Below are 27,002 nucleotides of genomic sequence, written 5' to 3' on the forward strand. Positions count from 1 at the left end.
TGGCACAGTGATTCGACTACATTGACCAGGGCCAACGCACAGTCCAAGGCAGACTTCGCCTGGGTCCACGCGCGGGTGAAAGGCAAGTCGGAAGGTGAAATGAAAGTGAAAAAGGAGACAGCGCGAGTGCGAGAGCATGAGCAGGGAGCAAGGAGAAGGGACCAAGGGAGGAGGCAAGGGAGGGCTTCCGTCTCCTTTCTGTCGGTCGCTTAGCATGTTCGAATCGAATGAGCACTGGCCGGACAAGCATCTCCATTGGAGCAGCGACCCGGTACCGTCTCACTGGAGAATAAAGTTGGAACTGCAACTGGAGCTGGGAACGGGGGGAGCAAGCATAGCGAGGAAGTTAACGACTCGTAGCCAAAACTCATCACACAATTGACTTTGGAGGTGAAATTCGCGAGTTTCACCGGAAGCTGAAGCCAGAATTCCGCCACCGGGGAATATTCAACCTGTCCAGCTCGGGTGGACTTGGCCTCTTGTTACCCCTGATTCATTTTCCAGAACAACGCCACCGGGACTCCGGCCATGCTGCTACAGAGTTACGTCGACCTACTTAGTATGAGATGCTCGGTACCTGCGACTTTTGTCAGGAGCCGGCGAATATGTATGAGAGAGAACAGAAATATGAGACTTCAAGCCCCCCCCCCCCCTCCCCAATGGAATATTCCCGAGTTTCCGGGGAAGTGGTTCGCCCTACGTAGGTACCTAGATCCATAGTGACCTAAGTACCTAAGGTTAGGTACTCTGTACAAGCAAGGGTGATTACGGAGTCCCTCGAGTCCCTACCTAAGTAAGGTAGGTGAAAGAGCTTGCTGGGCCCCTAACTAGTCACCCTACTTAGCCGCGGAAACCCAGGCTGCGGCTGGAGGCTGCAGAGCTTTTAGGCATTTTTCTAGGCATACCACGCCCAGCTCGCCAGGTGCCCCGTTTTCTCTCCTCTCCAACGAGCCAAGCCGCGTCCCTTGTCACTTGCCCCATTCTAACCCTTCATGAGCAGAATGACCTGCCGCAGATGGCGCGGAAAATCTTGCACCGTCCTTGCACGCCTCTCTTGGTCGCCCCTGTTGGTCCATTCCTCTATTTTTGGGGTCATGCTGCATGGAATTTGTCGTTTGTGTTACGGTATGCAAGGCAGTTGAAGAGGCTACAATGGCTCCTCCGCGAACACCCTCTGCCCTTCGTCTGTCTGATTCTCTGAGTAGCCAGCATATTCGGGCAACCATGTCGATCGAGAGAAACCACCAGAGTTTCATTAGACCATCTGCAAGTGACTCGTTATGTACAAATGTTGCAACGTGTGTGTGCGGTCGACCTGTCACTGAGCAATCGACACCTTCTGTCACTCGCCCAAAAGAGCCAGATCCCTTTGGAAGACGACCGAGTTTGTTGGTTGCTGCATCATCCCTGTGCCCCGGAAAAATAAGACCTAAGAGCAGAAGGGCTGTTGTCATGACAAAGAATTCTTCCAAGCTAAACTAGCTCTGCCTCACTATGTGACGAGGTTGTACGATTGCCCACATGAAGATGCCGGAGAAACATCCTCCTCAGATTATGCACCCTGCAGACTACGGCGGCAGCGGCGGCGGCGTGGGCAGGTGCCCTAGAGCATGCACAATGTCGTATATGATTGTCGCGTTGCACAAAGGACCGCACAGAGAGCTGCGTGCCTCGCCTGCGTTTTGGAGCCTCGTTCACACCCCAGGCTCGACATGCAAGGCGCCACCTGACATCTCATCCTCCCTTGCAGAGTTGGGCAATAACATCATCAACCACCAAACAACCGTCGCTTTCCGGTCGCACAATGCATCCTCCATCTGGTGCCAACACATGCCCTGCCTGTCAATCAACCCCTCCAACCGGTGAGGGGATTACTCTTTCTGGTCGACCACAGTCAAAGGACCAGGTTCGGGGGCGGGTCAACGGCTTTTCAACGTCCTAGCTGGCCTCACCGTCCGAGATGCATCTCCCTTGGTGTGACCTGTCACCTCGCCTCCGACCATCAGTGAGAATTGTTCAAGTCTATCGAGAATAAACCTTACGGCATCTGCCCAGGAGGGCAAAGTGATCCGAATGTCAGTCAAGTAGCGGTCAGATAAAGTTGCATCGTCTCCGATGGACACGAAATTTGCATCCGTCAAGACCCTCTCCATCCCAAATCTAGACCATCGGATTCTGCATCGGATGATTCCACCGAGGCTGTCAGGTTGGGAATAGTGCCTTGGAAGTGTTTCATGCATTCTTCTATGACTGCAGGTGGTCGATGGTATGTGTCACACTGCCATTCGGTCTCTCACCTCTTTCGCCGTTCTTTTGTCTTACACCTTGCAAGTTGCAACGTCAACCACGCCCGGAACAGCCGAGTTCTTGAATGCTGATCGCCTAGTCTGCGCTGACCCGCTTGTGCCCAACGTCCTTGCTTGAACGGATACAATTCGACAACTCGGCCAGTTTCGAAACGACGTCGTCCATCCATGCACTACCGGAAAGGATGGGAATCGCCGGACTTTGGGGGAAACTGTGGCCCCTTAGGTGGCATGCCAGTTCAGTGGAGGGACCACCCTCACCCTTCATAAACAGGGCGTCTGGTGGCGATCTCTCTGAGAAAGGACCGGTCATCTGCATCATTTCTGGACGAGTTCCTTGTTTTTGGCGGTAGGCAGCACTTGGCCTCCATGATCCTCGGGGTACGATGAGTGGCTGCAAATTGGAAGTAGTTCTGACGTCTAAGCCATGACTGCGCCTTGCAACGGTGGAAAGTCCGGCGTGGAGATGCAACCCCGGAACCCGTAGGAGCTGAGGCGGACACGGTTGTCGCAGGCGACCAGATTGCAGGTATCAGGTAGGAAGAGGACCCTTGGAACGGCAGACCAAGAAGTGTCAATCGATGGCAATCGCACGAGAGCTGGACCGCTAAGTCCTACTCTCTGTGAGCAACTAGGGAAATTATCCCTTCAGTCCCGAATGTCATGAACGAGACTGAGGATGCAACTGCTTATCCGATTCCATTCACGGTTTTAAGGTTGAGGATGATGGCTATGAAGGTTGTCAAAATGTCTGGATCTGTGCGACGCTCAGGCTCAAGGGTTAGTTCCTTGACCTTTTTGACCTTTTCAACAGGAATGAGGCTTGTATAAGATGGATTAACGGTTGACGCGTGTCCACAACCCTATGTCTGCGGTCCCACGTCTTGAGCGTGGTCATGGCCAGACGCTCGACACTTTGCGCAATATGTTTTGGTCACCTACCACGGTATGCACTTACCCATGACTGACATACGGATGATCGCTTTCCAGAACAGCCGCCGGCACCGAACCCCAGAACAAGTTCGTAACGTCGAGAGTGCTTCCTGGAGCGAATGCACGGAAGACCAATGTCTGACCCTGAGATCGAGGCTGTCCGCCTAGTTTCCATGACCCAGCTTGCACAGTGATGCACAGTCAACAAAGGAGACGTGAGTTTTTCCACGGCCTTCCACAAGGGTTCGTCTCCTAGAGGCCAGTATCAGCGAAGGAATATGTGATCCTGGCGCAGCCCAGTCTTTCTCGTCCCGGGTCATCACAGGCTTCTCGGCCAAGAACGGGATGTGCCTTCGGTGTTCAAAATGTATACGATGTCTCTCTTCCTATCCTGGCCTTTCTTGGGGTTCTTTGATCAGCCAAGAATACAAAAGGAGATCTGTTGCTCATGTCGTTGGCGCTGAACTTGTGTTTGGAAACGTGGACCAGAGGCCAAGGCAATCTCACTGGTGATACTGGGAGATGTCCATTTGAATCTCTTCTCGTTGGTGCTGCCGCGATCGAAACAATTGCTCGTAGGAATCTTTACACTCGTTGTCTTGGGGTTATTCCGCTTGAACTTGTTACTTTGAGGTGAGATTGAATTCACTACAAAACTGGCACGTAGCAGGGTTGGACATGGTCATCATTGTGGACGGGTTCCCCAGCAGCACAGACCCACCAGCTCCTTCACCGAATACTTTGTACATACCTCTGCTCCGACCTTTGACTGTCCCATCTTTCATGAAGCTGGCGCCGCGAAAGAGGTCTTCTTATATTTACTCGATTGCCTCGTTTACTCTGGCGATTGGCGAATGTAACCGCGGCAGTTTATCTGCCAAGGCGTGGGCAAAGCGTCAACGTGATTTGCTGGGGGCGCATCTCGAGATAAGGCTACTCAGTCTTTCCCGTACTATGGGGGGAGGGGGGGGGACACAGCAAAACGCAGTCTCCGCCATGGCCATCCACACGCCGCACCGCACGAGGCTGACAGGCCCTGCTGCAGTCTCCTTTGCATGCCGCCTCAGTAGCTCTGGATAGTGCACTCTCTCCATTCCTGGCAGAAGATGTCAGTGTCGTTCTCTGGTTCATGACATGACATGCCCTCATCCGCCACCTCTCCTCAGACCGCCGGCCAGAAGCGAGCGTATCCCGCCGACGAACCCCTCGTCCCACCGCAACCACAGGATGTTGCAGGTGCCGCATCCTCGACCAACTCTCCTCCTCTCACCTCTGCTGCGTCGGCCACCTCGGCCTTCAGGAATGTCTCTGCCTGCAACCGCTGTCGCATTAGGAAGAACCGTTGTGATCAACGTCTGCCTGTATGCTCCGCTTGCGAAAAGGCCAATGTCCGCTGTGTAGGCTACGACCCGATCACCAAGAGAGAGATTCCTCGAAGCTATGTCTACTATCTCGAGACACGACTGGCATACTTCGAGCAGCAGCTCAAGGCCCATGCAATTCCTTATAACGCCGCCGAGGTGTACAATGCTGAGTCCAAAGAGTTGAGTGATCCGATTCAATCCCCAGGGAGCGCAAAGAGTTCTTGGATAGGACCACAATCTCCGAGTAATGGCTCGCCGCGGCCCATCAAAAATGAAGACTGGGACAAGAAGCAAGAAGATGCCGATAAGCTCAACAAGCTAGTCTCAAACATTGGCATGGTCTCTGTGCAGGGCGCTTCCGACGCCCGATACCTGGGCTCTACATCTGGGATATCGTTTGCTCGGGTTGTGTTGGCTGCGGTCAAGAGCTCCGTGTCCTGCAACAACTCGGAGCGTGCGGGTGTCCGGCCCAGTCGTCCCTTGCCCAACATAGCCAGTTCAGGAGGTAGTTCCATGAGAGATTCATACTTTGGCCTCCAGACCAAACCCACCATCAAAGAAGCCCCATTCCCGGATCGACCGTTGGGGGAGAAACTGGTCAATTTGTACTTTGAGCATGCCAACCCGCAGATCCCGATCCTCCATCGAGGCGAGTTCATGGATTTGTTTGACCGTACGTACTCGATCGACCCTTCGAAGCGTACCTGCCGTGAACTGTACTTGCTCAACATCGTGTTTGCAATTGGCGCGGGCATTATATGGGGTTCGTCTGACCCCCAGCCAAACTCTCAACCGAGTGATTATGCCCACAAACGAGCAAGACTGGCTATGCAGCAAGCGCAGCCCGAGGAATACCATGCCTCCGCTATTGTCAACCTTGGGTCATTTTTGGCTGCCAGTTCATCCATGGAAGCAGCTGAACGTCCCAATGGTGATTTGGAAGAGCTCCAGGCTGTCCTGCTCCTATGCAGTTTTGCCTTGCTTAGGCCCGTGGCTCCAGGGCTCTGGTACATTGTGGGCGTCGCCATGAGACTGGCCGTGGATCTCGGTCTGCACTATGAAGATGGGACAGGCATTGACGACAACATCGAAGGCCACCAGGGTCCGGCGACCACTATGGAGATGAAGCCACCGGGACAGGTGGACGCGAAAGAAAAAGGGCGACGAGAATGGATTCGCGACTTACGCAGACGACTTTGGTGGTGTACCTACACCTTCGACCGTCTGGTCAGCACTTGCGTAGGGAGACCGTTTGGCATCACAGATCAAGTCGTCACCACTGAATTCCCCTCCTTACTCGACGACAAGTACATCACGAGAGCTGGCTTTTTGCAGCCAGCCTCACCAGATGAACCCACGTACAAATGGGTCTCCCACCACTATTTCCGCTTGCGACTGTTACAATCTGAGATCCTTCAAGTCCTTCAACATCAACAAGCGCGGCAAGCCCGTCTGAACGGCACCAATCGCCGCAATCAGTTCATGCACACCAAGCTGCCCTCACCTTTCCTGATCAAATTCGACTCGTTTCGTTCCTGGCGACGAGACATTGATCAGCGACTATATGAATGGAAAGAATCGGCGCCGGAGCCGTCGGAGACCGGGGTCAGTTTCTCGGTACAATTCCTGGAGCTCAATTACTGGCAAGCCGTCATTATGCTTTACCGGCAGAGCCTCAGTGTTCCAGCACCTCTGGCAAACGAGTTCAGCCCGACCGAGGACGTATCCAGCCCGTCAAGCATAAGATTGGAAGAGAAAGAGGACGAAGATCTGGTGTTTTTGAAATGTGCAGAGGCTGGTCAGAAGACGTTGAAACTCTACAGGCAACTTCATCGACTGCGGCTTGTGAATTATACGTACCTCGCCACGCACCATCTATTCATGGCCGGCATCTCCTTCTTGTATGCTGTTTGGCATTCACCAGCTGTTAGAGCTCGCTTGGTAAGACTCCTGTCTCTTTTCCAGTGTTTTCGCTAAACATTTGCCTCCTAGACACTAGATGATTTCGACTTCACAGTCCTCGCTGCAACATCCGTCCTAGGCGACCTCATGGAGAAATGCCCACCCGCAGAAGCCTGCCGAGACGCCTTCGAGCGAATGAGCAAAGCAACCGTCCAAATGTGCATGTCCACACCTGGATTTGGCTTCTCGATGGAACGGCGCGCAGAATACCAACCAAGACAACATCTCGCCCGACAGTCCAGCATGCAGAGCCAGTCTGGACAACCTCAAACGCAACCTATACCCATGCAAATTGACTCTTACCCTCCTGCGACGACTAGCACCACGACTCGCATCGCTCCAAAACCAATGCCCAAACGACCACCGCCCAAATTCGACATGGATTTGCGCGAGCTGTTTCCAGATGATCTCGAACCAAGTTCTCGACCCTCTTACTCTTTTCCTCAACCACTGCACGGCCTCCAACAGCAGCAACAAAGATCACCGCAAGGATCCATGGCAATGGGGCTGCCGCCGCTACAACAACACCCGCAGCATTCTCCTCGCCAACAACAAATGTCCCCTGCCTCAAGTATCAACTCGCAAATCAACAACGGTCTCGGCATGGGCACATCCAACAACCCCTTGCTCTTCAACCAGACTTCTGCCCAACAGCAAACCCAAACGCAGCAACAACAACAAACACCGTTCTACATGCAGAACACATACAACCCCGACTTCATGTCCAGCCTGCCAGGCATGGACTTCCTTAGCACCACCATAACCGGAGGTGGCGAGGGAGAATTCAACTTGGACGTCGGCGGTGGATTGGATCTGGGCTTTGGCATGACGGGACTGGATTTCCAACACGATTGGAGCGATGGACAGGGTCAGTATGATCTGTTCGAGGGCTTTTTCTTCGGGAATGGATACGGCGGCAACGGGTTCGGCGGTGGGAACGGGAGTAGTGGTGGTGCTGCCGGTGGCGCGGCGGGAAGTTGATTCCTGCGCTTTACTGTAAGTGAGATTTGTCTGTGAAGCAATATCATATGGTTTTAGTAGGTCCTTTATCGCCATGAAGATGCAATGCTCGACATAAGGTGTTTGCCCAGAAAGAAATGTTCTTGTGGTTTGCGACAATCATTTTATCTCGTTTCGTTTCTTTTCATTTCATTCTCTACCCGCCCCTTTCCTCATGTTTATGTCCATAGCCACATCCCGAGCCATCGCCTGACTCCCCCTTATCCTCCCGCGTATCGGCGGCCCTTTCGTTCCTCTACCTACATACTGCGAATTTCAAGATCGAATCGTCTCTCGCAAATAGCTAGCCTGGCCAGCTGACTGGTTGGCTGGATGGGTGGTCGTTGGGCCGTTCTTTCCTGCGCCGGACCCAAATGATTGCGAGCGAGCAAGCAGACGCCGTTTCTACGACTTGGACGGCCTTGTGATGGACGAGATAGCATAATATACATCGCATAGCACGACGCAGGGACGGGGCATTTCGGTCTTGTTTTTGTCTGGCAAAAACATCTCCTCGGAGATCGGTGCGTCGTGGCCAGGCCCCCGGCCGTGGCCGTATATTCGCCTGTAATGAAGAGTGTCTTTAGACGTCTGCACGCGGCGTTGTCGTGGAGGTGGATGGGTACAGGACAACAAGTGCCCAGATAGGCTTAGGCTCAGGCTCAGGCTCATTGAGCATTATCGAAGGTCCGCCTGGTGTGGCAGAGGTTGTTGGCTGCAAAGAGCGGCTTGTTGGAATCAATCGATTTTGTCACGGGTTAGCTTCATGACAGCTTTGCAAGGATCTGAGCCACCTGTCGTTGGCAAACAGTGTCGTCTATTGTGAGTACTAGCTCTTCTCATCCAAAGCCTTCGAAGACGTCCTCTTGGTTACTACCCGCCTTGGTTTGCTGTCGTTGAATCTGCTGAATCATCCGCGCAGTCTCAGCTTCATATGCCTTCTCGTCTTCCGTCATCTTCGCGATTCTGTCGTGCTGTCTTTTCGCTTCCTTTTTAGATCGCCTGACTTCTTTGTTGGCTTTGCGCTCGAGCTTTTCAGACCACGCCACGGTAGTGCCCTTCCGCTTCTTGGACGCAGTCGCCTTGAGACCCCTGGACTCATCTTTCAGACCCAGCTCGAGCATCTGTTTTCGATGTTTTTCACGCTGCTTATCCTTGTACCCATATTTGTTCCAATCGACATCCTGCGCCTGGTACGGCTGTAGCTTGGTATTCTTGAGCTCAGCAATTTTTGGCATCTTCAATAAACCCCATGCAGCAGCGTGATCGTGCCAGTCAACCCCACTCAGGTTGAAGATAGATTTTGCTTCGTGCTTCGAATAGCTTCTGACCCAGCTGACAAATGCCCTCTGCCCCTTGTCGTGCAGTGCCCGATCTGTGAGGACAATCTTGCGGAACTTCTCTTCAGTCGCAAGATAGTCCTCGTTTATCTCGGAAGTAGCGGGTTCGGTCAAGGGCTCAATGGGAGTATGTCGCACTTTCAGAAATTCCACATAGTCTTCCTCGTGAGGGAGGAGGAAGACGACGCTAAGGCCTTTACGACCCGCGCGACCTGCTCGCCCACATCGATGCAAAAATACTTTCGGGTCCGCCGGGGGATCAATCTGCACCACCAAGTCCACTGAAGGGATATCCAACCCCCTTGCTGCAACATCGGTAGTCAAAAGTACAGAAGGAGACACTGAGTTGGAGAAGCGCATAAAGTTCTTCTCCCGGACATTGGCTGGATGCTTACCATGCAGAGGCACAAGCACGGCGTCGGAGGGCATAATTGATGGTAGCAGGGTCTGAAAGTAGTCCACAGCGGCACAGGTGGACAAATACACGATTGTCCGAAGCGGCATTGGATCGAGCTGTTTCAGCAGAGCTGTCAAGAAGGGAAATCTTTCAGAAGCTCTGGTCACCGCATATGTCATCTTCAAACTCGCTGGCGTCCGCTTGTCTTCCACTCCGTTTGCCCCTTTTACTTTGACTTCAACCTTTACAGGATTCCGCAGACCAACACGAATCAATTGGTCCAATGCTTCGCTCACACTGGCACTGAAGAGACCTGTCCTCCTCTCTTTTGGTAGGAGATTGAGAATCTTAGTGAGCTCGTCCTTGAACCCATGATCAAGCAATCTGTCAGCTTCGTCAAGCACGAGGATTTCGAACGAGGATTTCGGATAGTGGACATCTCTTGAGGTCATGATGTCGACAAGTCGACCTGGTGTCGCGACCAGCACATTTGGAGAGGCCGTGAGAAATTTACTCAGGTCCTGCGCTGGTGTGGTATAGCCGCCTACGAGCAGCTGCGGGAGAACTTTCAGCGTTGAAGGGGGAAAACACTCTACTTCATTGTGTGCGTGCGAATCAGCGTGTGCATCCAATGGTTCGAGCCCCGCGGCGGAAGGGGGGTGAAACCTCAGCAGTGAAACCAGAACGTTGTATATTTGTGTGGCCAATTCTCTGGTGGGAGAGATGATGACAGCACCAACATGGTGTCTCTTGATCGGCTCTTCCAGTCTCAACAACTTTTCCACTACTGGTATGAGGTATGCCAACGTCTTTCCACTACCCGTGACAGCTTCGACCACGACGTCTTTGTAGGCCATGAAGAGGGGGATGGTCGAGGCTTGGACTGGGGTCATGCGGGTGAAATTCATGGCTGACATTGCTTCGAGGATCCATGGTGATAGCGGAGGGTTGAGAGCTTCCCATGTTCTAGAGGTCTTCCCCCTGGAGAGGACTGTCCCCCTATCTGGCGCCATGAAAGATGGACGAGACTGCAGACGGCGACAACGAGGTACGCGGAAGGGAAAATAGAGCACAAGATTCTTGGGGGAAAGAAAGAAATCGGTATTTCCTCGGCACATTATTTTTCATCCATATCGATAAGCGAAATCTTGCCGTTTTAGAAGACCTGGGCAAGCCCTTGAGTGGCCTTGGCCTCTGTCGCTCTATTTACACCGCAGCCAAAATTTCCTTTTCAATCGCCTCTCCAAAGGTCTTTGTATTTCCCTTTCCTCCCATATCCGCCGTAATGACATCTTCTTCTGCTCGAGCGAGCACGTTTTCGACCGCCTTCAGCATCGCCGCCGCAGCCTCCTTAAATCCAAAGTGTTCCAGCATCATCTGACCGGCCCAGATCATCCCAACAGGATTGGCGATCCCCTTTCCAGCGATGTCAGGCGCGCTCCCATGTACCGGCTCGAATAAGCTTGGGAATTCACCAGTTGGGTTAATGTTTCCCGAAGGGGCTATGCCTATTGTCCCCGTGCAAGCTGGACCAAGGTCTGAAAGGATGTCTCCAAAGAGATTGCTGCCAACTATCACATCAAAGATTTGGGGCCTTTGGACAAAGTGTGCCGTCAAGATGTCGATGTGGTATTTGTCGACCCTCACTTCCGGATATGATTTGGCCATGTTCTCAACTCTGGTGTCCCAATAAGGCATTGTAATGCTTATGCCGTTACTCTTGGTTGCGCTCGTCAGATGTTTCTTCGGCCGGCTCTGGGCCAATTCAAAGGCGTACTTCAACACTCTGTCGACTCCAGTTCTGGTCATTACTGTCTCTTGAATGACTGTCTCTCTGTCTGTGCCCTCAAAGATCTTGCCCCCAATACTACTGTATTCTCCCTCGGTGTTCTCTCGCACGATCCAGAAATCGATATCTCCGGGATTCCGCCCTGCAAGCGGACAGCGCACTCCCGGCATTAACCGTGCAGGCCGCAAGTTGATATATTGATCAAACTCGCGGCGAAACTTCAAGAGGCTGCCCCACAGACTAACGTGGTCGGGCACTTGGTCGGGCATACCTACTGCGCCGAAGTAGATTGCATCAAATTTTGATAATGTGGCATTCCAGTCCTTTGGAAGCATGTCACCATGTTTCTTGTAATATTCACAGCTTGCGAAGTCGAATTCCTCGAACTCAAGTTCAAACGCAAAAACTTTTGCGGCTGCTTGGAGACATCGTACGCCATAGGGCATCACTTCTGTGCCGATTCCATCTCCAGGAATGACTGCGATTTTCAGTTTCTTTTGTTGAATCATGGTGATAATGGACAGGCCAAACAAGGCTTCTGACAAAATGAACAGCACGCCTGGGGAGTGAGGAGACGTGGATCCGAAGGATATATAACATCAATTGTCGGGCTAATTTTTGGCCGACTATCTTTTGGCCGACGCTGGTAGCTATTGCGAAATCGGAGTCCCTGGCAAGGGAAATATCACCGTAATTGCACCAATTAACAACAGAAGTGACTTATGATTCATGGCTTCGAGGATAAGTAATTACCTGGATTGTGCTGCTTGCCTCTGTGAGCACGCTGGTCGCCTCTTTCACGTTTGACCCTAGTGGAGTGTTACAGCCTGGCTGTTGCCTGGCGAGCAGGATGCTATTGCCTCTCTTACATAAGCAAGGCTGAACCCCCTGGTGCCCCTTGATCGGTTCTCCACGCCTGGCTGGCTGGCTACCTCAGTCTCAACCGCTGGGGAAAATGACCCAATATATCGTCGGATAGCACTACTGCCCTGAGCAGCACGTTCTAAGTGAACATTCTCTTCAAAGGTTGAGCCTAGGATCGTAGCAAAGAGAAGGCATTCAGGTCATCCCTCCCATCATGTTCTCTTGAACAAGCCACAAGTCTTGTGGACACAGGGCTCATTTCAACAGGAATTTTTATTTTCTCCAAGACTGGTGACAGCGAATTGAATGTTGTGGAGGCTTAGAGTACAAGGCGCAGAATATATGGTCTTTCTGTCCCCGGCATTTTGAGTGGTGCGGGGAGTAGCAATCTGGACATTGAGCGAAAGGGGGACGTATTGCCGGAGCAGGAGACATAGGACACCAGAAAGGACTGATGTGGCTCACGTGGCATTACCAATACTGCTTGAGAGACGTCGGTGAAGACTCAGATCTCAGACTAACTAGAACGTTTTCGGAAGTTTATGATCAACTCGGCGAAGAGCAGGGACAGGACTAATGGAAGATTTGAAGGCGAGTTGAGAAAAGCTTGGTCTGGTTCTATACGCGGGCCCCAGGACTAGCTAATACGATCAGCGCACTGTCAACCACAATGTTCCGCATCGCACCTTTTACAATGTCAATGCTTCTCTCAAGCCAGGTCAACATCCCTGACTTTTGCCCACTCTCCTCTCATCTTTGAGCTTCCTTCACTCGCCATCCATCGGGTATTGACCGTGCAAGACGCGCCTCACAACATTGTGGATATTTGTCTCAGTCTCGACGACGACGACGTGACTTGTCCACTGGTACTTGCTTCCCTGGACCCCAAAGCCTGGAGTGCGCTGAGGACACATCTGGCTCTTTAAATCTTGAAGAGCTACTGATATATCCTCAGCAGCGCAAATGAGCTTGATCAGCAGGTCGGTGACGTCTCTGAATGCAGATAAGGAGGATGGTGCTGGTTGTTCGATGGCGTTCTTGGCCGGGCTGCTAAAGGTGTCCTGTGTCTGGCTACTGGTTATTTGGTCGTCTTCTTTTCCGAGGTTATTAAGGTGCCTTCTGTCTAGCTGCTGGAATTTTTGCAGACTGCTTGTGTCTGCTAGTTGAAGATTCGGACTTCGCGACGTGGCTCGTAGCAGCTGTAGATTCCGTGGTCGGGCGACCAGCGGAAGAACAGCTTCCAGGGCAATCCCTCGGGTCCTGTGGCACCCGCATCTCAGTAATATCGCCGCATTCTCCCGGCTTCATCTCGGGATCTTGCGTGACGACAATACATTGCTCAATATAAGCTGCGAAAGCTTCCAACTCCTTCCCGCATTCGCAGTATCTCCCGACGAAGACCGTGTTACACATAGTGTCTCTTTTCCTTCTTATAGTGGAGGGGTTTGGGTATGATGCCAGGTAAATATTTTAACTTGGCTAGTGTGGTAGGAGATGAGACATAGCTGCCGAGATATGGCCAAAAGCCCAATTGCAAGCTCTGCACTGCTGACCCTAGCTTTGTCGTGTGCGAAGATGAACTTTTGATAAATAATAAGATGAAGCCGAGGGAGTCATTTTAATCGTTACAGGAAGCGCTTCCGCCTGGGCTCATGTGGCCTGTGTACCCTTTGTTGATCAGAGTTGGCGCTCAAGAATGTTGTTTCGGAGGGTTGCTTCATACATTCTCATTCTCCCTTGTTCTGCCTCACCGGCTCTTGTAGGGAGGGGCAACCTTCGAGGTAAAGGGGGGCTGTTGTTGGTAACCTACCACAGCTTTTACTTCAAAGGCTCTGCCTTACCATCTGGACGACGTTGAATCAGGATCGGTTCACCTTGAGCCTCAGTCAGGGCACATCAACGCGGCTTAGGTGGCCCCCCCAGCAAGATGATTGAGTCAGGGACGGACCAATCCCTGATGTCTAAGATACATGATTGACATTGGCTCTTGGGAACTCACTTGAGTTTTTCTTTTTGGGTTTCAGTTTTGAATGGGCAACAGCAGGCACCGGGACTTTACCTGTTGGCGTGAAAATAATGGATCGTTGATGCTCATTTGACCATAGACGTTCGCGGGAGTCGATTGATGACAGCCTGGATTTTGCTGCTTTGCCGACAAGGTCGAGGATCTGACCATAGCCATTCAATCTTTTGTCTTCAAACTCTTCGGGGCGCGTAACAGCGACAAGTGTGACGAACAGAGACCAGACATCCACTTTGGACGTTTGATGATACCCTCCATAGCATATCTCCGGAGCCTGGAATATCGGAGCACCAGCTTGCGTCTTGGCCCACGCTTGTTCATTAGCAAGACCGAGATCCGCAAGCTGAAATATGCATTCATTGCGGTTCACCGGGGTGTAGAGGATGTTGTCGGGTTTAACATCTCGGTGAAATAGTCCTTGATATGCAAGGTTTTCAAGAGCCTCCAGCATTTGTTTTATTAGGCGGTCGAGAACGACTCCGTTGGAACGTAGATTGGGGTGCATTCGGAGTAAATCGTTGACGTTCCCGGCCTTGAGGGCCATATCAATCCGCCGAGTTCCTCTCTCCTGCTCAGAGTAGCCGACGTACTCGACAATGTATTTCTGTCGTGAAATGTTAGTATCTCAAAGATTAGTCTGATTTAATGACAGACACGCAAAATTCTAGAGAGGATTCTAACTTCGCGATATAACCTTGTTCGTAGCTCAGACAATGTGCCATTGGTATGTGGAGAAAGGTTGATATTTTTGATAGCAACAAAGCGCCCCGAATCAAGGTCCACCGCCTTAAAGACCGTGCCAAATTGGCCTCTTCCCAAAGCCTCTCCTTTCGTCGTTCTTTGTGCTCCGCCGCTGGAAGGCGTGCGTAGTCGCGTGTTGTACCACGATGGAAGTTCTGTCGGCCCGTTATCGACAGTCCGCGCTCAGCGAGGATTCTGTGCCCTTTCCTCCGCCAGTTGGTAGTCGCACTTGATGACCTCCATAGATTTTCCATTTTCACCCACCAGCGATCGAAGGAGTATTGATCTTTTTTCTCGTCTCCGGCGCCGATGTGGTACTCTATGTCAGGAATTGGAACAATCTGACGGAAATTTCCGTCCGCTCGGAAGCATTCTGGCTTGATTATGGTCGTATGATATCGAGACCGGTTGTGAAACATAATTTCCTTCGATTCAGGATGCACTTCGAAGATTGGACCTTTGAGATAGACGATCCTGACAGAATAAGATCGGCATTTCGTCCTATTTCCACAATGGCCTCCGAACAGGGCATCACACGAACATGATAGCCAATTTCAAGGCCGAGGTTTCGCTCGGTCACAGCATCCTGATCGCGCCACTCGGTCCCTCTCCACCTGCATTGGTCGCACGGCTTCCCACATCGCATGTTGATGCACAATCGCTGGGCCTTCAATATCAAAGATGCTAGGTTCGGGAACCAGCATCAGCGCCAAGTCTCGGACCGTTACGTCGTTCAACAGGCTCAGTTGCGCCTCACTTCGTCGACCGAGGTTCGTTTACAATATTTCGAGCGGGATGCCACCTCCTCGGAGCTAAAAGTCAAGTCAATTGTCGAATCGCCGTCCTTCCACCAATGCGTGATACTACCGGGAACCGTACGCAATTGGAGGTGGAAATCTTCGATGATGATGAGTAGAGGTTGAGCGGCGGAGATTCCACGGTTGGCATGTCGATATGTTGTCGACCAAAGTGGGTGGTATAGGTTGAAGTCCCCGAGCCCCAGGAGTTCGTCGTCGGGATTTGACCTGCTGATCGCTGCTCTCAGGTCTGCGAGTATGCTGGTTCCTACCTCATTGTAGACGTTGATGCTGCGGAGCTTATTGCCGAGAGTAGAAATGCTGATTTCCAGCATGGTAATGTCTTTCGTGGGGTGTGTTGTGTTCCATTTGCCTGGATCAACGCGTTTGTTAATGTAGAATCATACCCTCGTGGCGTCATCGTTGAGGTATACTAGTTGAAAGTCGGTTTTGAGTGGGTGGTAGGATGTTAGAACGAATGGGTTCCTCCAGGGCTCTTACATCGCGAGTACGTCGTATTCGCGGATCCATCGGTCCTGGAACAGGCTCGCAAAGACGGCGTCTCTTGACTTCTGGACGTTGTACTATAAGATGCGAAGCTCCTGGTGTCCTACCATAAACGTGGTGTCGTCTGGGCACTGTTTGCGAGAGACTGACTCCGGCTTGTCCAGGGATTAGGTGGACGGGCTGGAGGTTCAGAACCCGTTCGACGGGCTTGGGTGCCTGTGTGAGGCATAGAGGTCCATCCTAGAGTAGCGTTACCCCATCTACCACGTGGCTCAGAGTATATGCTGACATTTCTTTGCGTATATCTATTCTTCTTTAGGTGTCTGCCTAGCTCCGATGCATTTATAAAGTCGTCACCGCAGCTACACACACACTTTTATGCATCGGGCGATTTTCAGCTCCGCATCTTTTGTTGGCCAACTGCTATTAATGCCCTGTGGTTCTGAGCATTGGCAGCCTTTGTAAACCACCCATTGGGCCAGACGGGGATCAGCGGCCTTTGAGGTCGGAATGGATGTTTCGTCTTCCATGATGTGAGGTAACCACTCGTTGTCGATGTCGATCATGTTGTCTAGCCAGTCATCGGCGTCCTGGAAGCCAAATGTTTCGTCTATTTCGTCCATCGGCTGCGATTGAGGTTGGCTGTCTCCGGCGCTCGAGCAGGTGCAAAGGACTCTTCCGTCACTCTTGCCTGTACCTCTATAGGCGGGTCAAGTTGCTGTTGTGTGGGTGCGCGCTGCGTCGCTGGTGTTGCTCAATCCGCTTCGATCGATCGAGGAACGAGTGCCTGTGTAGTTATTCCTTCCGTCGTCGTGCCCTCGGCAGGTGCCTAAGCCGTTGAGGGTGTCGACACTTGTGATGTCATCTCCACGATTGGAGGTGCAGCTGATTGATTTATCGGTAGAAATGTTTGTCGCCCGGCTTATAAAAGAGTGTCGATATCTGGTTCTGTGAGTCTCATCGTCTCTTTTAATCTCCGGGTTGTCGTTCGAGCCAGGAGTAGATTTTACTGGGAGGCGTGCTTGCGTCGTAGCATCGTTGTTATTATTGTCACATTCTTTTGGTCGTGTGGCGTTGTCTTTGGAAGGTACGTGCCAGTAGATGCTTCGGATCTGTTTGGTCCGTTCGACATGTCCCATCTCCTTCTTCCTGGCCGGGTAGGCATTGCTCCATGAGCTTGAACTGGCCCTCTCTTCTCAGAATCATCCATGCATACGGGTCCGTGGCGCATTCTCCTAAAAATGTTTCGATGTTTTCAGATGCTGTCTCAATCCTGAGAAGACTACAGCATGACAAGCATCGGAGAGGTCGATATTCAAGCCGGGGTGCTCATTGAGGATGTGAAGAAGGCGTTCGAAAGCAAGGGCAAAGCAAGGGGCGTCGATCACATGTTTCTGTGGGTGTCCTCAAGGATTGTCAGGGTCTTTTCTCCCGGCGAGTTTCGCATGGCTTCGTGAAGAAAAAGGTCTAATAGACGGTTTCGACCATTGCTTCCTCGCTGACGCGCTCTTGGCGCTCTGGGCACGCTATCCCCAAAATGGTGAATGATGACTTTTTGGACAACTGAAAGAAAACACAACTCGTAATACTCGTCGAACACCGACACCAACTTCTTCGATCGCAAACTTAACGACAGTCAGGGAGTCTTTTGCGCCTGTGCTGACACCGTGGAACTGTCTGCTTATACAGCATCAAATTCAGTATTGTAGAAATGGGTATGGCGTCGCATTTGTTCGCGTCGTCTTTTCCAGTGCTCCAGCCGCCACTTTCCTTCCCATTGTCCCCCGAATCCTCAACTCTCGGGCTCGGTCATCGCATCATGGCAATCTTATTTGAACCTCTTCAATGTTTCTCTCCAACTCTACAAACTCCTTCAACTGCACCTGGCCTTGACCCAACTTGCCATCTGCGCGACATACAATCGGCCCCGACGTTGCTTCGAGACTCCCACACACATTTATGATACCTGGGATGGTTGGCTGTTATGACGGATCTTAGGGAAACTTGAAAACTTTGGATGACAGCTCAAGGGGTCTGTGGTGTCCCCTACAGTATAGCTCCGCCCAAAGGCTATTTGGACGTGTTGGCGAAAGCGACTTGCTTGAACGAAAATTCCACGGTCACTGGCGAGGCGCAAGACTTCGTAGGTTGTACTGCGTGGATTTTCCTGCACTTTCCCAAGTTGTCTGAGCAACCATGCCTCCTCCCACCTCCTCCCAAGAACACCACCTCAGGCCACAAACGAGAACGAGTGGGCGAGGACCTTGGCATCCCCGACAGGTGTGAAGACAATGACGACGACGCTGAGTTTAACAGTGAGACTATCGTCCTAAACAGACCTACTAACGTCCGAACTCCCTCTAAGAGCCGACGGCTTGATCCTGTCCCAGTACGACGAACGATCAGGAGGGAGAAGTGTCCGTCGCCTAGGGCGCCTGCGACGCGGTGGTCAATTAGCTCGAGACCCGAGACTGCTCACCGGGATGAGAGGTCACGAAGCCCAGAAGGGCAGTGTCCACAATGCGGTAACACTGGCCACTGTCGCTATCCGCGATGCCCTTCCCACGTTGGTCGCGTCTGCCGACATTACGAGAGCCTCGGCATTGAGGTACGTACATGACCGATGTCTCACACGAGATGAACTTCAGATTGACCGTACGAAACCGTGCTTTGGAACTCGGCCCTGCTTGGCATGCGCCCATAATCCCGAAGGTTGTTCCTATGACGGGCCCGACTCCGAGGCGGATGACCACCGAGGGAAAACGCTGTTGCAACTGGAAGCACCGCTTGAAGTGTCGGTAGATGATCGCTTGGTTCCTGTCAGACATACAGGCACAGAGGAGGAAGGGGAAACACCATATATTGACGACTTAGTGAAATGAACCCAGCATGTAAGTTGGAGGACGAAAAGAACTCGCTCCAGAGCCGGGGCAAAACAGCCGGAACAATTTTTAGATACGTCCCAACGAATGTAGATCCACCACGTTCTACATAGCTTTGAATCTAACTAAAGTGCGGGAGCAAACTTGAAAGTCGGTACCCTGACCAGCCACGTCGGCGCCCTTCTCGATCAAGACCTGTAAAACCTTTTCATGGCCTCCCTCCGCTGCCGCCTGTACTGCGCTCCCATGAAATCCACCCTGGGCGTTAACATTTGCGCCTTTGTCCAGTAGGATTTGTATCACTTTCTCGTCCACACGGTATGATACCGCTTGTAACACAATGCTACAATATCCTCCTTGAACATTGACCTCCGCCCCTCTGTCGAGGAGTATCTGCACAACCCCCTCATAGCCACTGCGTGATGCTCCTTGTAGGGCATTGCCATACTTTCGTCCTTGGGCACTCACCTCTGCTCCTCTGTCCAAGAGTATCCCCACCACTCTCTCGTGACTACCTCCTGATGCTGCTTGTAGCATGTTGCCACAGAATCCTCCTTGAGCATTCATATCTGCTCCACCGTCGAGAAGTATATGAACTATCTTTTCGTGACCGCCTTTTGATGCCGCTTGTAGCGCGTTGCCGTACTTTCCTCCTTGAGCATTGATGGCTTGATCTTTCGACTCCAGATCGGCGCGCTTCTTCAAGTAATCTTTCGACCATTGCGTCATGTCCAGTCTCTGCTGCGTAACATAACGGTGTTTGGCCGTTGTTGCTTGTCGATTCCAGAATGGCACCTTTTCCGAGTATTACTTCGATTGCCGCCTCGTGTTCTGGAATTTTTTTTCCCCTTGATGTTCGAGGGCGGTGTGCCTGGAAGAGTGCCTGGAAGAGTAGCTCAAATTTAGTCAACGCCGCAAGCGCTGATTAGGATACGAGGTAGAAAGGAAACGAACATGCAAAAGCGTAGTAGGTGAAGCCTGACCTCCCTTCATAACAATTCTGAAAATTTCTCCATCCGTTCAAAAAGGTTACAGATGCTGCTTTTGCCCTCCACCTTCCACGTAATCTACCTTGGATACCCTTGGAACAATTCGTGCCGACATCTTCTCGATCGTGAATGTAGCTACCGCATGCGTTTTCCACGCTTCTCTTCGCCGTGGAGTTGCTTTTGTGGAGCAAAACTTGGTGGTGGGCGAATGCTGCTTGGCGGCGACCGACTAGGCAGACGCCGAAGATGATTTGACCAGTTGCAAAGTTAAACTCCCACTACCTACCCTTGGTGCCTAAGTAGGGCAGGCGTTAGAGTTTCTCTTTGGCGGTGATGGTGAAACAGTTCTGGTGGTCGAGGGCTTACCAGGGTACCGATAGTCGGGCGGGGTTGGGGGTCCATCAGCGTCAAACTTCGACATCACGAAGCCAAAATGATCCCGAGAATTAGCGTACGGAGCATTCTGTTAGACCTGGAGTATTTGATTCCCCCGCCCACTTCCCCATACCCCATCTGTTGTGCCTCCCGGTATCCTCACACAATTGATCTCCATGTTTTCCGGGCAATCTACGGGGCCTGCCCCTAAACTCCACTACAAGACTCCTCGCCGGCAGAATCGAAGCTGTGACCAATGTTGACGCTCTAAACGGGCTTGCGATGCTGCTTTCATGCAATGGACTGGCTGTTCAAATTGTATCAGAACAAGGAAGACTTGCACTTTTGGGAGCCTGCAAAAGGAGGAGGTAAGCAATGCAAAACCCCGACCTCTCCAGAGGGGACATATACTCGGAACAAGAAGCGGCATTGAGCTCCCAGACGGAACAACAAATAGAGAAAGAAGTGCAAGTCTCAGTACTGCATCAGGCGTGGCTTACCACCGCCAGAGCAAGTCAACTGGTTCTGGGTTTCCCCTAGCTTCATATTTCGGCCGGGTGGATAACATCAACGGCTCGCACTGCCTACCCCCGGCTGGGCGTCCCGAGGACAATTTCTATCCACACGAACCGTTGTCCAATTTTGCCGATGCTTCGACATGGAGCTGCGTTCAAGACACTGGTACATCACATCACATGAGCGAAACGATCTACGGGAGTGGACATTCGGATTCACTAGGCGAGGGCGACTCTCTACACCGTAATTTCAATAACGACGACAGCGAGGGCCATCCAATCTACGAGTTCGAAGAAGGAAGCGCGGCCGAGGACAGAAACGCGTGGATGGGGACATCGGGACAGACTCATCCACGCGTTAATCTACCAACGCACTATTTGGCCGAGAAAACCAATAAATCTCTCATATCTTCAAGCCTAAAACATATCTATTGCGACACTCTGGAAAACGCATTGGTGTGTTGGGTTACCGAGCAGAACTGCCCTTATAACAATGAAGGCATCGACCGACATAGAGGGCGCGTCCAGGACTTTGGGGTACACAACGAAGGCACCGTCAGAAAGTACGGTATGATTCGTCGAATTCAGAGGCTGGATCGCCCCTCTTGCGTTCTCAGCGAGCGGCCCCTGACACCCAGAGAATGCCAACTCGCATCGCATGCCCTGCAAGCGTCAATCATGGCCTTCGCAGCCCAATGGTCACAGCTCAGTGGTGCTAGCGCATTTGACTTATTCAATGGCCGGGGGGTTGGAGATAGCAATCAATTCTCCAAAGAATTCCAGAAGTTGATCGAGGCATCCCTGTTCGATTTCGCGGAGGCAAAGTTGGCAAGTTTCGACAGATCTCTTCAAGAAACATTATGGAATGAGGCTCGCCGGGCCTTGCAGCAGACCAGCGGCATTGATTCCTTCCAAGTCGCCTTCGCTCAGGTACTTTTTGCCTTCACGCAAAAGCCGCTCTCGAACGAGGACTTTCAGCGCATGAAGGACCACGGCAAAGGAAGGACGGATTATTATGGTTCCAGCATAGCTGCGGAGGTGGCCTCACGTGGCCTCGTGTGGAGCGACGATGAATCCGATTCCCAGGGCCGTGCCCGTGTTGGCGGTGAATCATCCACCCGTGTCCGTCCAGGCAGTGTGCCAAACTCTACCGAGACGCAGGAACTTTTAGACATGGACAAGGATTCACTTCATATACGGGAGTCACTCATGCGGCTATCTGCGAGGAGAGTCAAGCTCAGTGGGATGAATCCAAGGCATGACAAATACGCTGGAAGCGCAGGGGTGTTTTACTCTCCACCATACGAAGTCGATGCTGAGGTCTGGCTGGATCGAATGACGTTCAATCAGCTGTTTTGGCTGGTAATGTTGTGCGATACACTTTCAGCGACCATCAATAATCGTTTGCCGGTGGTGTCGGACGAAGACTCCGTGATCCTATCCGAGGACCAAATGAAATCGATGGTCATCTCAGAGACCCTGAGTGAAACAGATTTATCCTTATCATCAGCAGATACTCACACCAACGTGCCCATGAATCCGTGGGGAATGTATTTCCTCGGGCGCAACGTTCGCCCCACAGGGCCAGTCAATTACTCGCTTGAGAAGGAAGCTGCAACTGCACTTCTTCGGGAAGCAGCGCCGGTCAAGGCGGTGTTGTTTCGCAAGATCAAACAAATACAGAATGCGCGTTTTCGGCGAACGCATCCTCAAAGATTAGAACAGACAATATTGGACGCCCTAAAAGTTTACGAGTATTGGAACGAACACTACGGCAATTTCATCAGCACCTGCATCGACCGCCATGACGAGCTGGCCGTACAAATCCAGTCATGGTACTCAGTTCTCACCAGCCACTGGAATCTAGCCTGCTTTCTATTGTCCGATCTCATCGAGGACCTCGACAAAACTGGCGAAAGCGACGAACGTCACTGCGCGATACGACGGTCATGCGGACTTTTATTCCATATAAGGAAACAAAGCGCATTCGAAATGGCCGAACTCGGTAAGGTTGGCAAGGTGAGGGAGGGATGTAGCTTTGGTCAATCCGACGACTTCCACCCTACTGTCAACGACGGGGCACTCCTTACCGAACCATGGACCGAGATAATGATCCGTTCCTTTGCAAGAGTCTCCGAGCAGTTTTTGACTTGGCTTGGTGAGATTGATCCTACATCGGGAGAGCCTGCCACACAAAGGTGGACTCCAGGCGATTTTGGACAACTTTACTTAAGTTTGGGCCACTGTGTGGAAGCCCTTCTGGACCTTGGTCGGAAATCAGATATGGCGTTTCTATTGGCAATATCCTTGAAGCGAAGGATGAGTCGGTTCACCAACACAGACTGAAGGCTGTCGCTGGCAAGTTTGTGGATTTAAGTTGATTAGCATTAGGTAGCTAGCATTTATCTTAATTTGACCCGTTATCCCACCAAGAATTGGTGATGATCACGATGCACGCGTTAAATACTTAGCTACGTATCAAGGAAAGCCAACCTCCAGATTGAACTATCCATACCAACCAGCCGGCCATTAGGCATCATTAAGTAACAAGTAAGAATATCCTTCCTATACTAGGCGTATACTGTAACAGAGCATTTTAGGGTTTAGCATGCACGTGCAACAACGCACAGAGGCCTGTCCAGCAGGTCGGGAATCGAGAACGCGTTTCTAGTCGGCGCTGACAGGGCAACACCACCAACACCACCCCCAGAGAGGTAGGGGCTAGGGCAACGAGCGCCTAGCACGGCGGCGGCATTGAAGAGTAGGAAAGGACCGATAAAACACTTAGGAAATAGGTAGACGGCACCAAAAAACCATGGAATGATACTCTGTTTCAAACTGTAAAGAATGGCACACTGTCAGCACTGTAAACTGTCCTGCCCTTCTAGTCCATTTTGGTTTGACCTGTGGGCAGCCAAATCTCCTCCCTGCTACCCCTCTACCAGCACAACACAGCCACTTTGCCTTGTTACAGTACTAAGACGGGCGAGAAATGGTAACGTAAATAACTAGGAAGCCTAACGTTCATGATGTTCCCTTTGACTCGTAATTATTAACTTTTCAAACAGAGTTACCTTGCCAGCGTTTTATTTAATCGCCCGTTGCTTCCACAGGACCGCATTTTCCGCCATGTGATGCGTTGGGTGTTTTCTAGAATCATTTAGATAGTTACTACCCGGGTGGTGCTGCATATACTGTACTAAGTGCAGGCACTAGAGATTTTGTAAACGCTGACACTCACCCTCGCAATGTTCAGACTTGTTTACTCCCTGAGGACATCTCGGCCAGTCAAGGCTGAAGGTCGTTAGTAACCTTGGTGAATGAGTTTCCGGGCACGCTGTCTCATAGAGCAGAATTCGAAAGGCGGCCACGACTGCGCGTAACTCAACAGCATCTCAAGCGTAACTCTCATTCAGTCACGCCTTCTCAGCCTCGAGTTTTCGTCGTAATTCTTCTCAAACCTGCTCTGAGGCGTCGCCCCACATGGAGATGCGGATGAGCAAGTCGAGATAAGAAACATGAAGCAGGAGTTAGGCGTGCGTGAAGACCAAGAAATCGAATTTAGCATTCTACCTTGCTGTGATGTGACAGACTAGGCTTTCACAACCTCAAACCCCTTGAATCCTGTCAAACAGGCCCGAATTTCTGCGCTGTAATTGCCCAAGCCGCCAGCATAGCTGACGAATTCGCGTTTTTTCCCAGGAATACTACCTCCCATGTAAGTGCTTCGCTTTGCTTTGGGAAATAGTGTTGCGCTCGCGAGGCTATCGATTCTTTCCCTCCACTGCTTAGTTGCCTCGTCAGTCGGGTTGATGTACTTGATATCTTGTCTGGTAATCATATTAATCGCATCGCGAATCCATCGACCCTGGACCTCCACACATGATGGACCATTAGATAGAAGCGTAGGACCATGCGCCGCATAAAGATAAAAGAAATTAGGGTATCCTTCAATGGTGACTCCGAGGAATGAGTTGATGCCCGTCTTCCATTCGTCATCAAGAGTTGTATCACGGATAGACTTGAGTCCCATCTGAGTTAGCCCGCCAGTGGCGACGTCGAAGCCGGTCGCAAGGGCGACAACCTCAAATTCGTATTCGTCACCGTTCGTCATCTTAATTCCCTTCTCTGTGAACTCTGCAATATTATTTCCAGATTCGTCGCTAATGTCGACGATTGTGACGTTCTTTTGGTCCATAACTTCGTAGTAGTTCTGCTCTAAGCAAGGTCGCTTTACACCCCACGGATGCGGTGGTTCAAGAGGGCAAAGGAGGTCCTGTTTGACAGGATCCGTAAGTCGCGCCCGTTGCTTCTTGAGCCAAAAGTTGTAAGTCTCGCGATTTGCTTTGTCGTCAAACAAGAAGTCCTTGTAGTTGGCAAGCCAAAGGCGGAAACCACCTATCTTCCAGAGATTCTCAAAAAATGCCTCGCGCTCTTCCGGAGTATCGTCAAAGGTATTGCGCTCGCAGAAATCATAATGAAAGCCTGCGAAGCATCGATCGCGAAATTCGTGCACCATTGAATAGATGCTTTTAAGCTGATCTTGTCCCTCCTTCGTGAGGTCTCGTCTTCTCATGGGTATAGTAAGATTTGGTGTCCTCTGAAAGACGTGCATACTCTTGACAGTCGGACCCCATTCTTGGGCAACTTGAACCCCCGAGGCGCCGGTACCGATCACCGCAACATTTTTGTTTTGAACATCGACGTCTTCATTAGGCCAGAAGGAAGTATGATTGATCACACCTTTATATTTTTCGAGGCCTTTGAATTGAGGAATATAGCGTTTGGCGGCCATTCCAGAGGCCGCGATGAAGAACCGGGCTTTACAGTTGCGTCCGTCTGAAGTTCTCACTGTCCATTTGCCGGAATCAACGTCGAACTCTGCCGAGGTTACCACGGTTTGGAAAGCAACGTCCTTAGAGAGGTTTAGGACCTTATCAACGTGGGCAAAATACGCTTGTAGCTCCTTCCAGTCTGGATAGTTAGTTGTCCAGTGCCAGGTCTCGTAAACCTCGGGGATGGCAAGCTCGTATATCGGAACTTCGCTGTCAACTCGGGCGCCAGCTACAAAAGGGTCAGATTGAAGTCCTAGTATAGTAAAAGGTCTAAATTCTCGTACGATAAACGTTCCACCTCCAAGTGCCCCCGAAGGAGGTGCCTGCATCATATACAGTGGTCCGATAGCCGGCCTTGCGCAGTTCGTAGAGAAGGTACGTGCCTCCTAGGAAACGGTTAGTTGAGTGCGTTGCCGGTGGGCCGCCCACAAAAGCTGGACCTACCGAAACCGGCTCCAACGATTAGAACATCCACGTCCAAATTATCCGCATAGGGCCCCTCATTGCTACGGCGGTGAGCAAATTCTGTTAACTCTGTCCTTAGAGCATTTCCGGGATGAGGGGTGTATTCGCCCATTGTTGTGGCAGAAATACTGGCTAGTTGGATTTGCCGCGTGTGAAGCTATTGTCGTCGTTGTCCACGACTTTCAGTTCTCATTTTTGCCCCAGGGACGCGTCCCTGGAGTATTTATCCTCCAGGTCGTTAGCATCCCTCAAACATTCCGCATTGGGTAACGCCAAGTTGGAAAAAGCAGCCTTGTCTCCGTGAAAACAAAGATGCCATTGAAATCTCCGCTCCACCCCCACCTCCTGGGGACTCGGAGTCCTAGAGCCCTGTCATCGATGCGGAGCAGCCGGTCTTTGGAACTCAAAAAATGTCTCCTCTGACTTCGAATCGTCCATCATTCTTTGAGGCTTTGAAGTCTACGGGGACTCCAGTCAATGCCAAGTATCTATCTCTTACAAATGATTGGACAAGGGATTCGAGTCCGATATGTTTTCGCAATCTGATAGTCACTTTTGCGGGCAGTTCGAATCTGAGTTCAAGCGCCCGCCCTGAAACCATGCTCCCCCAGCCGATTGTGGTTCGCCGAGTCCAAATCTCCTTGATGCCCAAGGTTCCATCTGCTGATCTAGATATAATCACCTTCTTGCTTAGAGCAATGATCTTCGGCTCCTGGCGGAAGATTTCGGCAGACAATCTTCCTCTTTCGTGGGGCTTCATTTTGGGCCCATCCATCAGAAAACGCGGTTTGTTGTCCCCAAACCATGGTGACAAGCTCCCGTAACGTCAAATCGTCGCACAAGCACTTGTGGAGCAAATTATACGATGCCCGCTTTTTTCTTCAATATCAGATTTTGAGTACACTAGAGAATTTCAACA

The 27,002-nt window shown here is 51.4% G+C and overlaps 7 protein-coding genes across 7 annotated transcripts; 2 read left to right on the forward strand and 5 right to left on the reverse strand.

Moving 5' to 3' along the window:
* Window positions 1-4,378: 4,378 nt before the first annotated feature.
* On the forward strand, window positions 4,379-7,546 carry A1O5_09172 (uncharacterized protein; the record flags this gene model as incomplete). Its single annotated transcript, XM_007749752.1, has 2 exons — window positions 4,379-6,544; window positions 6,596-7,546. 2 exons carry the CDS (start codon window positions 4,379-4,381, stop codon window positions 7,544-7,546), a joined length of 3,117 nt encoding a protein of 1,038 aa, XP_007747942.1.
* An 857-nt stretch (window positions 7,547-8,403) lies between these two features.
* A1O5_09173 (uncharacterized protein) lies at window positions 8,404-10,314 on the reverse strand (the record flags this gene model as incomplete). The annotated part of the gene is made up of 1 exon (XM_007749753.1): window positions 8,404-10,314. The coding sequence occupies one exon, from the start codon at window positions 10,312-10,314 to the stop codon at window positions 8,404-8,406; it is 1,911 nt and encodes a 636-aa protein (XP_007747943.1).
* Window positions 10,315-10,507: 193 nt separating this feature from the next.
* On the reverse strand, window positions 10,508-11,599 carry A1O5_09174 (D-malate dehydrogenase; the record flags this gene model as incomplete). Its single annotated transcript, XM_007749754.1, has 1 exon — window positions 10,508-11,599. The coding sequence occupies one exon, from the start codon at window positions 11,597-11,599 to the stop codon at window positions 10,508-10,510; it is 1,092 nt and encodes a 363-aa protein (XP_007747944.1).
* Window positions 11,600-13,915: 2,316 nt separating this feature from the next.
* On the reverse strand, window positions 13,916-15,850 carry A1O5_09175 (serine/threonine protein kinase; the record flags this gene model as incomplete). Its single annotated transcript, XM_007749755.1, has 2 exons — window positions 13,916-14,581; window positions 15,476-15,850. 2 exons carry the CDS (start codon window positions 15,848-15,850, stop codon window positions 13,916-13,918), a joined length of 1,041 nt encoding a protein of 346 aa, XP_007747945.1.
* A 3,159-nt stretch (window positions 15,851-19,009) lies between these two features.
* On the reverse strand, window positions 19,010-19,633 carry A1O5_09176 (uncharacterized protein; the record flags this gene model as incomplete). The annotated part of the gene is made up of 1 exon (XM_007749756.1): window positions 19,010-19,633. The coding sequence occupies one exon, from the start codon at window positions 19,631-19,633 to the stop codon at window positions 19,010-19,012; it is 624 nt and encodes a 207-aa protein (XP_007747946.1).
* Window positions 19,634-20,963: 1,330 nt separating this feature from the next.
* On the forward strand, window positions 20,964-23,129 carry A1O5_09177 (uncharacterized protein; the record flags this gene model as incomplete). Its single annotated transcript, XM_007749757.1, has 1 exon — window positions 20,964-23,129. One exon carries the CDS (start codon window positions 20,964-20,966, stop codon window positions 23,127-23,129), a length of 2,166 nt encoding a protein of 721 aa, XP_007747947.1.
* A 1,246-nt stretch (window positions 23,130-24,375) lies between these two features.
* On the reverse strand, window positions 24,376-26,195 carry A1O5_09178 (uncharacterized protein; the record flags this gene model as incomplete). Its single annotated transcript, XM_007749758.1, has 3 exons — window positions 24,376-25,847; window positions 25,903-26,004; window positions 26,063-26,195. 3 exons carry the CDS (start codon window positions 26,193-26,195, stop codon window positions 24,376-24,378), a joined length of 1,707 nt encoding a protein of 568 aa, XP_007747948.1.
* Window positions 26,196-27,002: the final 807 nt, after the last annotated feature.

This window comes from Cladophialophora psammophila (assembly GCF_000585535.1).
Source record: "Cladophialophora psammophila CBS 110553 chromosome Unknown aczJe-supercont1.15, whole genome shotgun sequence".
Taxonomy (NCBI): Eukaryota; Fungi; Ascomycota; class Eurotiomycetes; order Chaetothyriales; family Herpotrichiellaceae; genus Cladophialophora; species Cladophialophora psammophila.